Here is a 12,608-nt window from a genome sequence, read left to right on the forward strand (position 1 = left end):
CATCTACATCCTCAATTCTCTGGACCCCCATCCTCCTACCCCAAAGGCTTTCTCAGCTCCAAACCCCCAAGAGATCATCAGAGTTCCACTGACTGGGGCTGCTGACGAGCTTATCTTTGGAGCCTGGCACCACCAGGCTGCCATCCAGATGTTTGGTCACAGCATCTACCCAGTGGCGCTTCCAAAACATTACCTTCCTGCTTTAGCCCACAAGACAGCTTCCCACCCCACTCATTCTCAGAGGGTCTTGCCTCCCACAGCGCAGGAAACTAGCTCCGTATCACATTCACACACACACAGCCTTCGCTGCTCCCAACCTTCTCTCCACACTCAAAGTCGCTCCTGGCCTGTAAGGGGTATGCAGAACCCGTAGGTCTGTGTTCTGAGCCCATGAGACACTTGCTCCCTTGCTCGTCTGTCTGCAGATCTGCCCTCTCGTGATTCATTCAACTACATTTTAAAATAATTTCACATCTTGTCGTTGGGCAACTGACTAGGATATCATCACTTTGAGAATCTGAGACTTTTATCTCGTAGGAGTTAGTAAGCTAGTGAGGAAGTGGCATGCTCAGAGCTGGCCCTCCCAATAGCCACGATCAAAAGATCTATGAACAAGGAAATGGCACAAAGGTGGCTGCTGTGGTCCTGCTACTAAAGAACTTCCCTGGAATGGTGTCAGAGGCTTGAAGGCAGTACAGACGCATTACCTTTAGGTGCAGAGCAAAATGGCACTGAATCACTGTAGTAATCATTTGGGCAGATCAAATGGTGCTTCCGTAGCAACTCGTTGTCCACACACCATCTGAAGATGGTCTTCACTACACAGAAGGGAAAGAGAAAAGCTGTTTCGAGGCAGATCGATGTCAAAGAAACTACACTCAAGCTTTCTTCATCCTCCCAGCCTAAACCACCTAACAGAATTCTTCAGTGGTGATTTTGAGATTTAAGAAACTCATCAGTGAGTATTTTAGTTGGTCACTTACAAGAGGCCAACCACTGGGCAAGGCTGTGTTGTGGTATTATTTAAGCCAAAATATGGTTACTCGCAGAGAGATCAATAAAAAAGCGTTAGGAGAAATAGAGTAGATTGATGGGTGGCCCCAATTTTTCACTCTTCCCTGTATCCATGTGAGTGTGCAGTTCTTATTACTAGAGACAGAGCCCACTTCTTCACCCTTGATGTTGGCCGTATGATGTGCTTTGACCATGAGATACTGGCAGGATTTTGAAAGGTGCTTGTGCAGCTGAGCCTTCCCTCTTGTGTCTTTGCCATCGGTATGAGAAGAGCTCCTGGCCCTTCACCCCGGACCCCAGCAGGAATCCACGTGGAGCTGACCTGAGCCCAACATGCAGCAGGAAACCACGTTCAGCTGGACGTGCAGCTGGACGTGCAGCTGGACGTTGGTCTAGCCAGCTAAGCCCAGCTAGATCAGCCAACCACCAACCGACCAGCAGACAGGAGAGGAGATCTCATTTAATAGAATGGGAAGTTGATAAATAACATCTTGGGTTGATGAGCACGGAAACAGTAGAAAAGGTATATTATTGAGAGGCTTCCAGAAGAATTAGAGTTAAAAATGGCCATGTCTGGCAAGTGGCCTGAAGTTGGGAAAGGTGAGGTGGAGGATTTTTTCCAACAGACTTCTTGAGCAGTGTTAGATTTGTAGCAAAACTGAGAAGAAGGTACAGAGGTTCCCCATGCATTCTCTGCCTCCACACATGTACAGCCTCCCCCTTTATCAACACCCCTTACAACTGAAGATCCCGACACTACACACCATTATCACACGAACCCTGAAGTTTCTATTAGGATTCACTCTTGGTATTCTACAGTCTATGGGTTTGGACAAATGTGTATTGACATATGTAGGTGAGGATTTTTTTCTATTTTATTAGAAGTGTTTCTAAACTATTTGATTTTTTAAAACCATGTACACAGGACTTCCCTGGTAGTCCAGTGGTTAAGATTCTGCCTGCTGACGCAGGGAACATGAGTTCAATCCCTGGCCCAGCAAGATTCCACAGACGATGAGGCAACTAAGCTGGTGCACCAAAACTACTTAGCCTGCACTCTAGAGCCCGCGAGCCACAACTACTGAAGCCCGCATGCCTAGAGCTCGTGCTGCGTAACAGAATGCACAACACGGAGAAGCCCGTGGCACTGCAACTAGAGAGCAGTCGCTGCTCACTCCAACTAGAGAAAGTCCGAGTGCACCAACAAAGACGCAGCACAGCCAGAACCCCCCAGCAAACAGGTGGGGGAACAGTGGAAACAGGGACAGACTTTATTTCCTTGGGTTCCAAAGTCACTGCAGGTGGTGACTGCAGCCATGAAATTAAAAGACGCTTGCTCCTTGGAAGAAAAGTTATGACCAACCTAGACAGCATATTCAAAAGCAGAGATGTTACTTTGCCGACTAAGGTCCGTCTAGTCAAAGCTTTGGTTTTTCCAGTGGTCATTTATGGATGTGAGAGTTGGAACATAAAGAAAGCTGAGTGCTGAAGAACTGATGCTTTTGAACTGTGGTGTTGGAGAAGACTCTTGAGAGCTCCTTGGACTGCAAGGAGATCCAACCAGTCCATTCTAAAGGAAATCAGTCCTGAATATTCATTGGAAGGACTGATGCTGAAGCTGAAACTCCAATACTTTGGCCATCTGATGCAAAGAACTGACTCATTTGAAAAGACCCTGATGCTGGGAAAGATTGAAGGAGGAAGGAGAAGGGGACGACAGAGAATGAGACGGTTGGATGACATCACCGTTTCAATGGACACGAGTTTGAATAAACTCTGGGAGTTGGCAATGGACAGGGAGGCCTGGCGTGCTGCAGTCCATGGGGTTGCCAAGAGTCGGACATGACTGGGCAACTGAACTGAACAGCCAAAACAAAAACAAAAACCCCAAAAAGAAAAGAAAAGAATCATGTGCACTACTACTTTGACAAAAATTAAGGACTAAATAGGGTGAATGGAAGACTTGAAAGTTTTCAAGCTTTGTTGCTTGTTCCGTTAACAAACATGGTGCTTTAAGAGGACTTGCTGAGATTCTCCTGATGGCCCAGGGGTTATGTGGACTGCAGGGGGCACAGGTTATGCTTCCACTGCAGGGGAGGCAGGTTCAATCCCTCCCTGGGGAACTAGGATCGCACAAGCTGCTGCAGCCAAATAAAGGGGAGGCTGTTTGAATGTAGGGGATTACGGAGTGGGAGAGAGGTCAGGGAATTAGTTCATCATGAAGAACTTTAGCCCACAGCACTGAAGCAAGGGGCTCTTAGGACATGATCTGGACTCTTGCTATGAAACTCAAAACTGCTCAGTCATCCGCCCGCTCCTGTTTCTGGAGAACAGAGGCTTCCTTCCAAAATTCACCAAGAGCCTCTCATTGATCCATCCCAGAACCACAGCTGAAAGGGTCATTCTGGGCAAATGTGGATCCCAGGCCTCTCCTCTGCAATACAGAGCCCTCAGCAGGGAGTGGCAGCAATGCCAAACTGACCCAGTCCAGCCCAGTTCCCAAGGACTTGGCAATGGCCTATCTGAAATATTAAAAGATAAGATAAAGCTTCCAGAAAAACGGCAAAGGCCATGTGGCAAGGAGATGTATCCTCTCTCTCCTGATACCATTCCCTCCAAGGTCCTCCCCTAGGCCGTGGACAGTTCCGTGTCTGCATGAGCGGGCTGGTGGGGCGCAGCTTATTATCAGGGCTTTGGGAAATCTCTCTCCACATCAGGCGTGGACAGTGGACCAGGTGAGCCTTGGACTCCCTGCACTGGCCTTATGACCTCTTGTAGGAAGGGTGGGCTTCCTACATGGACCCTGCCCCTGAGCATGGGACTGCAAGGCACTGGCTGCTCCCTTTCCCAAAAGATAATTCAGATAAGACACCAGCAAGGAAAGGGAATGAAAGCACAGAACATTATGCAAAACTCTGATCTTTCTCCCTCTGTCTGGAGAATTTACACGTTTTCCACCTTGTGACATTTGTATTAGCAAAGAGAGAAAGGTTACTTCAGTACCTCAAATAACAATCACCTTCAAGAGCAATCATCCAAGTTACAAAAGAGGTTCTTGAGACACCACTCTCTACCCTGAGAAGCAGAACCAGAAAGGTGTCCAGGGAACTGGATTGAGGTCTCTACTTCTGCTATTTCTGAAATAAAAAAGAGAAACCTTCCCAGCAGAAGGCTGAGAAACCAGGGTGGATAACGTCTGCTTATGACCTAATATTGCGTACTAAGTCACTCAGTCGTGTCCGACTCTGCGATCCCATGGACTTCAGCCTGCCAGGCTCCTCTGTCCATGGAGATTCTCCAGGCAAGAATACTGGAGTGGGTTGCCATTTCCCACTGGAGAATTTCCTAACCCAGGGATCAAACCCACGTCTCTTAAAATCTGTATTGGCAGAGGGGTTCTTTACGACTAGCACCACCTAAGAAGCCCATAACTTAATATTATCTTGGGTAAAAAAATAAAATGAAGGTCACTGGGAAATGCTCTTGGCTGATGTTTATTTCCCAGTTCTCAATGTTTTATTCCACTTTCCTTAAAAGCAAACAAACAAATAATTATGTAACCTCCCCTGATCTCTAGCCAGAAGAATCCTGCCAAAGACAGGGATAGGACCTGACTCTGGGGACTTGCCAGACAGCAGGCAACCAATAAATCCTCCCGAGAATCCACCACCAGTCATCTCTGCCTGAATCCACGACTGAGGGATGGGGTCTGGCAGCTACACGACTGCTGCGGAGAAGGGGGGACAGGAGACATCGAATCTGCACGGGGTGCTCACTGTCTCATGGGGCTAAGCTTCAGCGAGGGCAGACCTGCCAGGGGACAGGGCCCCACACACCCTAGGGGAAGCCATCTACAACCGTGTGACACTGTGCATGGAAAATTGGCCTTCCCCCTCCTCCTGACAGAAGACAGACACGGGCTTTGACAGCAGACACAAGTTCAAAGCTGGGTCCCAGCCCTTTTGAGCTGTGGGAATTTAGGGAATCATCTGAGCTCCTCTCTCAATTCCTACACCTGTAAATGGAGAGAAAACCTATCTCACAGGGCTGTTGGAAGGATTCCGTGGAATAACATCTGTGAAGCATCTTACATCATCTGGTCCCCAGCAGGACCCCATAAGTGTAGAGCTTTCTGAAGCCACTGTATCTTCTACTTCTCCCTCCCTGCAGGCCACAGACATGCCAGGTCTCCTCACCCTAAAAGCACTGTCTCTGCTGCCCTGGAAATGATGATTTTCAGGGATGCAGGATGACAGATCAAAGTCTTTGGGGGGAATATAAGGTACCAGGACTTCTTGGAGAAATGGCCGATTCCAGGTCTGGAGCAATAAACACACAAGATGAACCTGGAACATCCGATCATTCCAGAAAGTAAGGAAGTTTACCATAGGCAACCAATGTTATGCCAATAGTCAGGCATCAGCTTGAAAAGGCCCCAAGTGGCTAAAGATGGGACAATCTGAGCATCAACAGGACAATAAACATAACTAGTTATGAAATCCATGAGGAAAAACCAACCAACCAAACCTTTTTACTCATCTTTGGAAGATGTTATGGAAATCAACTCATTATTTTTAAAAACTGGCAGATAAAGGGAGAGAATTAATTCTGCTCCTATCTTGGGGTAATCAGACTCATCACAGAAAAGTTTCTCTTTACAGTATTGCAGTACCATTAGCTTTATAATTTGTAACCCCTAATGAAACAATATATCGAGGCAAAAACTGGCAGCATCATGAAATATCAAAGAGATATCAAACACTATGCATCTCCTGAAGGGAGCACACAGCACCATCTATGAACTGGGCTCTCCCCGTCTCCTCTCAAAAGTTGAACTTAAATCTCATAAAGCCTCTAGAAATAACTAGTGAACTGCAAGGAATACAGGGATCATAAGAACAGGTTAAATGATACCACAATGGTGAAATCAGCAAAATCCAGACTATAGACAAATGCATAGAAAAAAATGACCCAGTTTCTTTGACAAAAAAAATTTACCAAGTATCGTCAGAGAGATGGTAGACTGAAAAGAGTTCTTAGCACCGCTGGTGTGGGGATTTGATGAGGAAAACACATACTGGTCAAATCTGAGAATACCTCTCCACAAAACACTAGTCAGTTACAATCTAACATGGAGAACTTAACGTGGAGACACGAAGGTGACCAGGTGATCAGGGCTAACATCACTTGTGCCTCCTGATGTGCGGTAGTGAGAGGAGCCAAGTGCTGGGGGGCTGGAGCAGCCAGCATCATCTGTATGGTGCTGCTGCCAAGCGTTAATTGGAGTTTGGTCACGAGGAAACATTAGAACCACCTTACAGAGTGAAAGGCTTCTCAAGAACTGTCAGGAGGGACTTCCCTGGTGGTCCAGTGGCTAACACTCTGAGCGCCCAACGCAAGGGGCCAGCGTTCGATTGATCCCTGGTCAGGGAATTAGATCCCACATGCTGCAACTAAGACCAAGTACAGCCAAAACAACTAATTAAAAAAAAACAAACACTGTCAAAAGAGAGGATCCTGGGGAGATGGGCGTACAAAGCACGGGGACTCTGTCTCTCCACCCAGGCGTAGATTGCTCTAGTAGAATCAGTCTAATTGAACTACTCTGTAACTATGGCGTCTATTGAAGACTTGTACTTCCAGGGGGAAGCCTGGACAGGCAATTGCAGTGAAATTAGCATAGGAGCAGCTCCCACCCCTCACTCTCAGTCCCAGGGCAGGCATCTGTGCATGTGTTTCTGGGGCAACCTACACACAACCCGTGACAGCCTGGCTGACCCAAAAAGCCTGTCCTCCACGTACCTGGGATCTGGGCTCTGACTGCCAATCACCACACAGGTGCAGGCGAAGAACCAACCGCCTCCCACACTGTGGCATGCCCCTGCTCCTCCAGGTGGAAGCGACTTCTAGGGACTTCAAGTGGCTGGCACCCCCTCCTTCATCTTTCTCTTTTCCCTCTTTTGAAAGCCAGATATTAAAGACTAAGACATTCAAAAACAACTGCAGATTAGGGAGAAATCAGAACATGACCACATACACTCAGGGAAGGGTTCAGAAAAGAACCTTAAGATTATTGCTCAGGCGGAACCTCAGCACAGACACCCAACAGTAACTAACAAACAAAACCAAAAACAATTACAAAATAACCAGCAAGCTCTGTGGAAGGGGGAGAATCTGATTTCTAAAGTCACATAATTATTAGATTCAATGATTAGTTTCTAACAAAAAAAAATTGAAAACATACAAAGAAATGAGAAAGTATGGCCCATTCAAAGGAAAAAATTAAATCAACAGCAACTGTCCTTGAGAAAACTGACCGCAGTTATACTAGGCAAAGGCTTAGAACAACTCTCTTGAAGACGCTCATAGAGCTATTAATAAAAGAACATGTGGAGAATATCAAGAAAATGATGTACCAAAAAAAACGTAAATATCAACAGGCAGAAAACCTATAAGGAAGCTAAAAAGACATGTTGGAACTGAAAAGAACACTAACTGAAATGAAAAGCTAATTATTAAAGGGATTCAAAAGCATATCTGAGCAGGCATGAGAGAGAATCAGTGAACCTGAAGATACAAAAAAAGGAAATTATTGAGTCAAACGAAAACGAAAAAAAGATTGAGGAAAAGTAAAGAGAGCCTAAGAGGCCTGTGGGACATCAGCAAGTGACTAACATACCCACCGTGGGAGTCCTAGAAGGAAAAGAAAGGGGAAAGGGGCAGAGAGGGTATATCTAAAGAAATAATGGCTGAAAATGGCCCAGATTTAATGCAATACATGAATATAAAGATCCAAGAAGCTCATGAATTATAAGATGAACTCAAAGACTCATATTGACACTTTATAATTAATCATTTGAAAGACAAAGAGAGTCTTGAAAGTAGCAAGACAGTAGTGACTCATCACATTCAGAGATCCTCAATAAAGTTGTCAGTAGGCTTTTCATCTGAAAATTTGGAAGCCAGAAGGCAGTGGGTCAATATATTCAAAGTGCTAAAAGGGAAAACTATTAACCAAGAATCCTATATCCAGTAAAAACTGTCCTTCAAAGGGATAGAGAAATTAAGACATTTCCTGATAAACAGAAGCTGAGGGTGTTTGTTACCACTAGACCTGACCGGCAATGCTCAAAGGAGTTCTGTAATGTGAAATGAAAGGACACTGGACAGTAACTTCAAGCCACATGAAGAAATAAAGATGTCAGTAAAGGTAAATACATGGATAATCATAAAAATTTTCTACATGATTTAAGAGACTAATATATTTAAAGAAAAAAAAACTATTAAAGCTAAAACAAAAAAAAAAACAAGTTCAAAGTTATGTGCTAAGTTGCTTCAGTCATGACTCTTTGTGACTATAGCCCATGGACTGCAGCCCGCCAGGCTCCTCTGTCCATGGGATTCTCCAGGCAAGAACACTGCAGCAGGCTGCCATGCCCTCCCTTCTCCAGGTATCTTCCCAACCCAAGGATTGAACCTGAGTCTCCTATGTCTCCTGCACTGGCAGGCAGGTTCTTTATCGCTACTGCCACTTGGGAAGCCCCCCAAGCATACAGTAGTATAAAAAGTTAGTATTATATTAAGCTAGTATTATCACAAAAGTTAGTATTATAGTGACTTTGGTTTGTAACTCCAAGTCTTTATTTTCTACATAATTTACAAGACTAATGGATTAGTTGGTATTTCTGGGCACACAATGTATAAAGATGTAATTCTGTGACATCAACAACCAATAGGGGTGGGGATGGAGATGTAAAGAAACAAAGAATTTTGTATTTATTGAAGTTACGCTGGTATAAATTCAAATGAGAATGTTATAATTTGGGGCTTTTAAATGTAATCCCTAAGGCAACCACAAAGAAAATAGCTGTAGAATATACTCAAAAGAAAATTTAAAAAAGGAAATTTAAACATTTCACTACAAAAACTGACTAAATACAAAATAAGACAGTAACACTGAAGAACTGATGCTTTTGAACTGTGCTGTTGGAGAAGACTCTTGAGGGTCCCTTGGACTGCAAGAAGATCCAACCAGTCCATCCTAAAAGGAAATCAGTCCTGGGTGTTCATTAAAAGGACTGATGCTGAAGCTGAAACTCCAATACTTTGGCCACCTCATGTGAACAGCTGACTCATTTGAGAAGATCCTGACGCTGGGAAAGATTGAGGCAGGAGGAGAAGGGGACGACAGAGGATGAGATGGTTGGATGGCATCACTGACTCAATGGAAATGAGTTTGGGTGAACTCTGGGAGTTAGTGATGGACAGGGAGGCCTGGCGTGCTGCAGTCCACAGGGTTGCAAAGAGTCAGACACAACTGCATGACTGAATTGAACTGAACTAATGCAGGAGATGAGGGACAAAACAGATACAAGACAAAAAAATGGCAAAGTGACAGAAGTTCCTCCTTATGAGTAATTGCTTTAAATGTAATTTTGGCTTTCCTGGTGGCTCAGATGGTAAATAATATGCAGGCAGTGCAGGAGACCCGGGTTCGATCCCTGGTTCAAGAAGATCCCTGGAGGAGAAAATGGCAACCCATTCCAGTATTCTTGCCTGGAGAATTCCATGGACAGAGGAACCTGGTGGGCTACAGTTCATGGGGTTGCAAAGAGTCGGACACGACTGAGCGACTAACACTTTCTTTCACTTTAAAGGTACATACATTCAACTCTCCAGTCAAAGACAAAAACTGGCAGAATAGATAAAAATACATGATCCAACTAGATTGCTGTCTACAGGAGACTCACTTTAGATCCAATGACTCAAATAGATTGGAAATGAAAAGATGAAAAAAGATTTCCATGCAAATAGTAATCAGGAGAGGAAGTGGCTATACTAATAGAGGAAAAAAAAAGACTTTTTAATCAAAAAAGGTTACAAGAAGCAAAGAAAGCAAAGAAGGACATTACATACTAATAAAAGATCCAATAGAGCAAGGATATATAATAAGCATCAACATTTACACGTCTCATGACAGATAATCAAAATAATGAAGCAAAAAATGACAGATCTGATGGGAGAAACAGATAGTTCTATGATAATACTAGTTGGACACTACAGTACCCATTTATAATAATAGAAAGAGTTAACAGGCCAAAGACAAGTAACAAAACAGAGGATTTAAAGAACCCAATAGATTAACTAGATCTAACAGACATATAGAACACTCTATCGAACAATAATGGCATACACATTCTTCTCAAGTGCATTTAAAGAATGAATATCAATCCTCAAATTTTCCACAAAAAAAACTGAAGAGGATGGAACCCTTCTTATCTCATTCAAGAGGCCAGCATTACCCTGATATAAAGCCAGATAAAGACACTACAAGAAGATTACAGCCATTATGAACACTGATGCAAAAATCCTCACAAAATATCAGCAACATACTGAAAGGACAGTTCACCAATATCAAGTGCGATCTGTTCCTGTGATGCAGGGATGGTTCAACATACAAAACTCGATCAATGTAATACACCACAGTAATAGAACGAAGGGGAAAGAGTCCCATGATCACCTCAACTGATACAGAAAATTGTATGAAAAACTTCAGCATCCTTTCATGAATAAAAAAATAAACACAAAGAACTAGGGACAACCAGAAACTATTTCAACATAATGAAAATCATGGATGAGAACCCATAGCGAATGTCATACTCCGTGGTGAAAGACTTAAAGCTTTTCCTCTAAGATCAGGAACAAGGCAGGAATGCCTGCTTTCACCATTTGTAGTAAACATAATACGAGAAGTTCTAACCAGAACGAGGCGAGAATTAAAAGGCATCCAAACTGGAAAGGAAGAAGTAAAATTATTACTGTGTGTGGATGATATGATCTTATAAGTTGAAAACAGTGGGATTCTCCAGTGGCTCAGAAGTAAAGAATCTTTCTATAATGCAGGAAACGTAAGTTTGATCCCTAGGTCAGGAAGATCCCCTGGAGGAGGGCAGGCAACCCACTCCAGTATTCTATTTTTTAAAAAATTCATTTTTACTTGTTTGGCTGTGCCAGGTCTGATCTTCAATCTTCACTGTGGAATATAGTAGTTGCATCATGTGGGATCTAGTTCTCTGACCAGGGATCGAACCCAGGGGCCCCTGCATTGCAAGCCTGGAGTCTTAACCCCTGGACCACCAAGGAACCCCCACTCCAGTATTCTTGCCTGGAGAATCCCAAAGACAGAGGAGCCTGGTGGGCTACAGTCCATAGGGTCTCAAAGAGTCGAACATGACTGAGTGACTGAGCAGGCACATACACAGAAAACACTAAAGATTTCATACACAAAAATCCTCTTTAGAACTAAGAAGTGAATTCAGCAAAGTGGCAGGACATAAAGTAAGCACACAAAAATCTGATGCATTTTTATACACTAAAATGAACAATCTGAAAGGGAAATTATGAAAACAACTCCATTCCCAAACGCATCAAAAAGGATACGATACTTGAGAATTAACCATGGAGATCAAAGACTTAAATAACAAAAAATACAAAACTTGGCTGAAAAAAAAGTGAAAGAGGACATAAATGGAAACACATTCCATGTTCATGGATTAGAAGAATTCATATTGTTAAAAATGCCAATACTGGGACTTCCCTAGTGCTTGAGAATCCACCTGCCAATGCAGGGGACACAGGTTTGACTCTTGCTTCGGGAAGATTCCACACGCCACAGGGCAACTAAGCCCATGAGTCACAACTGCTGAGCCAGCGCTCTAGAGTTCCTGTGCTCACAAGAGAAGCCACTGCAAGGAGAAGCCCATGCAAGGAGCCTCTCTACAATTAGAGAGCAGCCTCTGTTCACTGCGGCTAGAAAAAGTCGGTGCACAGCAATGAAGAGCCTGAGCGCCAGGACAAAGACCCAGTATAGCCAAAATATTCTTTTAAAAGTGTCAATACTACCCAAAGCAAAATATGGATTCAATGAAATCTCTATCAAAATCCCAATGACATTTTTAATGACAGAAATAGTAAAACCCATCCTAAAATCCATTATGGAATCTCAAGGAATATCCGGTAGTCAAAACAGTCTTGAACAAACAAAGCGGGAGGACCCACCCACACTTGCTGATTTCAAAACTTACAAGAAAGCTACAGTAATAAGAACACAGTACTAGCATAAGTGGACACAGAAACCAATGGAATAGAATAGAAAGCCCAGAAATAAACCCTCATACACATGGTCAAATGATTTTTGACAATGGTGTCAAAGGCAATCAATAGGGAAAGGACAGTCTTTTCAACGATACCAGGAAAACTGGACATCTTTATCTATAAGAATGAAGTTGGATCATTCTGTAACACTATGTAACTCAAAATTAATCAAAGACCTAAATCCAAGATCTAAAATCCAAGACCAACACTTAATAAACTCTAGGAGAAAACACAGGGCCAAAACTTCACAACACTGCATTTAGCAATGATCTCTTAGCTACAACACCAAAGGCACAGAAAACAAAAGAAAAATCAACAAATTGGACTTCATGAAAATTAAAAATTGTGCATCAGAGGAAAAGCGCAACTCACAAAATGAGAGAAATCTTTTCAAGTCATATATCTGGTAAGGGATTAATAACCAGGATATACAGAGAATT

General features: G+C 43.4%; 1 protein-coding gene across 1 annotated transcript in view; it reads right to left on the reverse strand.

The window, feature by feature from the left end:
• The window catches only part of DLEC1 (DLEC1 cilia and flagella associated protein), an 88,312-nt gene that overhangs the window by 72,181 nt on the left and 3,523 nt on the right, over positions 1 to 12,608 (reverse strand). The window contains exon 3 of the mRNA XM_052641560.1: positions 708 to 818. Within this exon, the coding sequence (XP_052497520.1) occupies positions 708 to 818 (111 nt within the window). The remainder of the gene's footprint in view (positions 1 to 707; positions 819 to 12,608) is intronic.

The sequence above is a fragment of the Budorcas taxicolor genome, chromosome 1 (assembly GCF_023091745.1).
Source record: "Budorcas taxicolor isolate Tak-1 chromosome 1, Takin1.1, whole genome shotgun sequence".
Classification (NCBI taxonomy): domain Eukaryota; kingdom Metazoa; phylum Chordata; class Mammalia; order Artiodactyla; family Bovidae; genus Budorcas; species Budorcas taxicolor.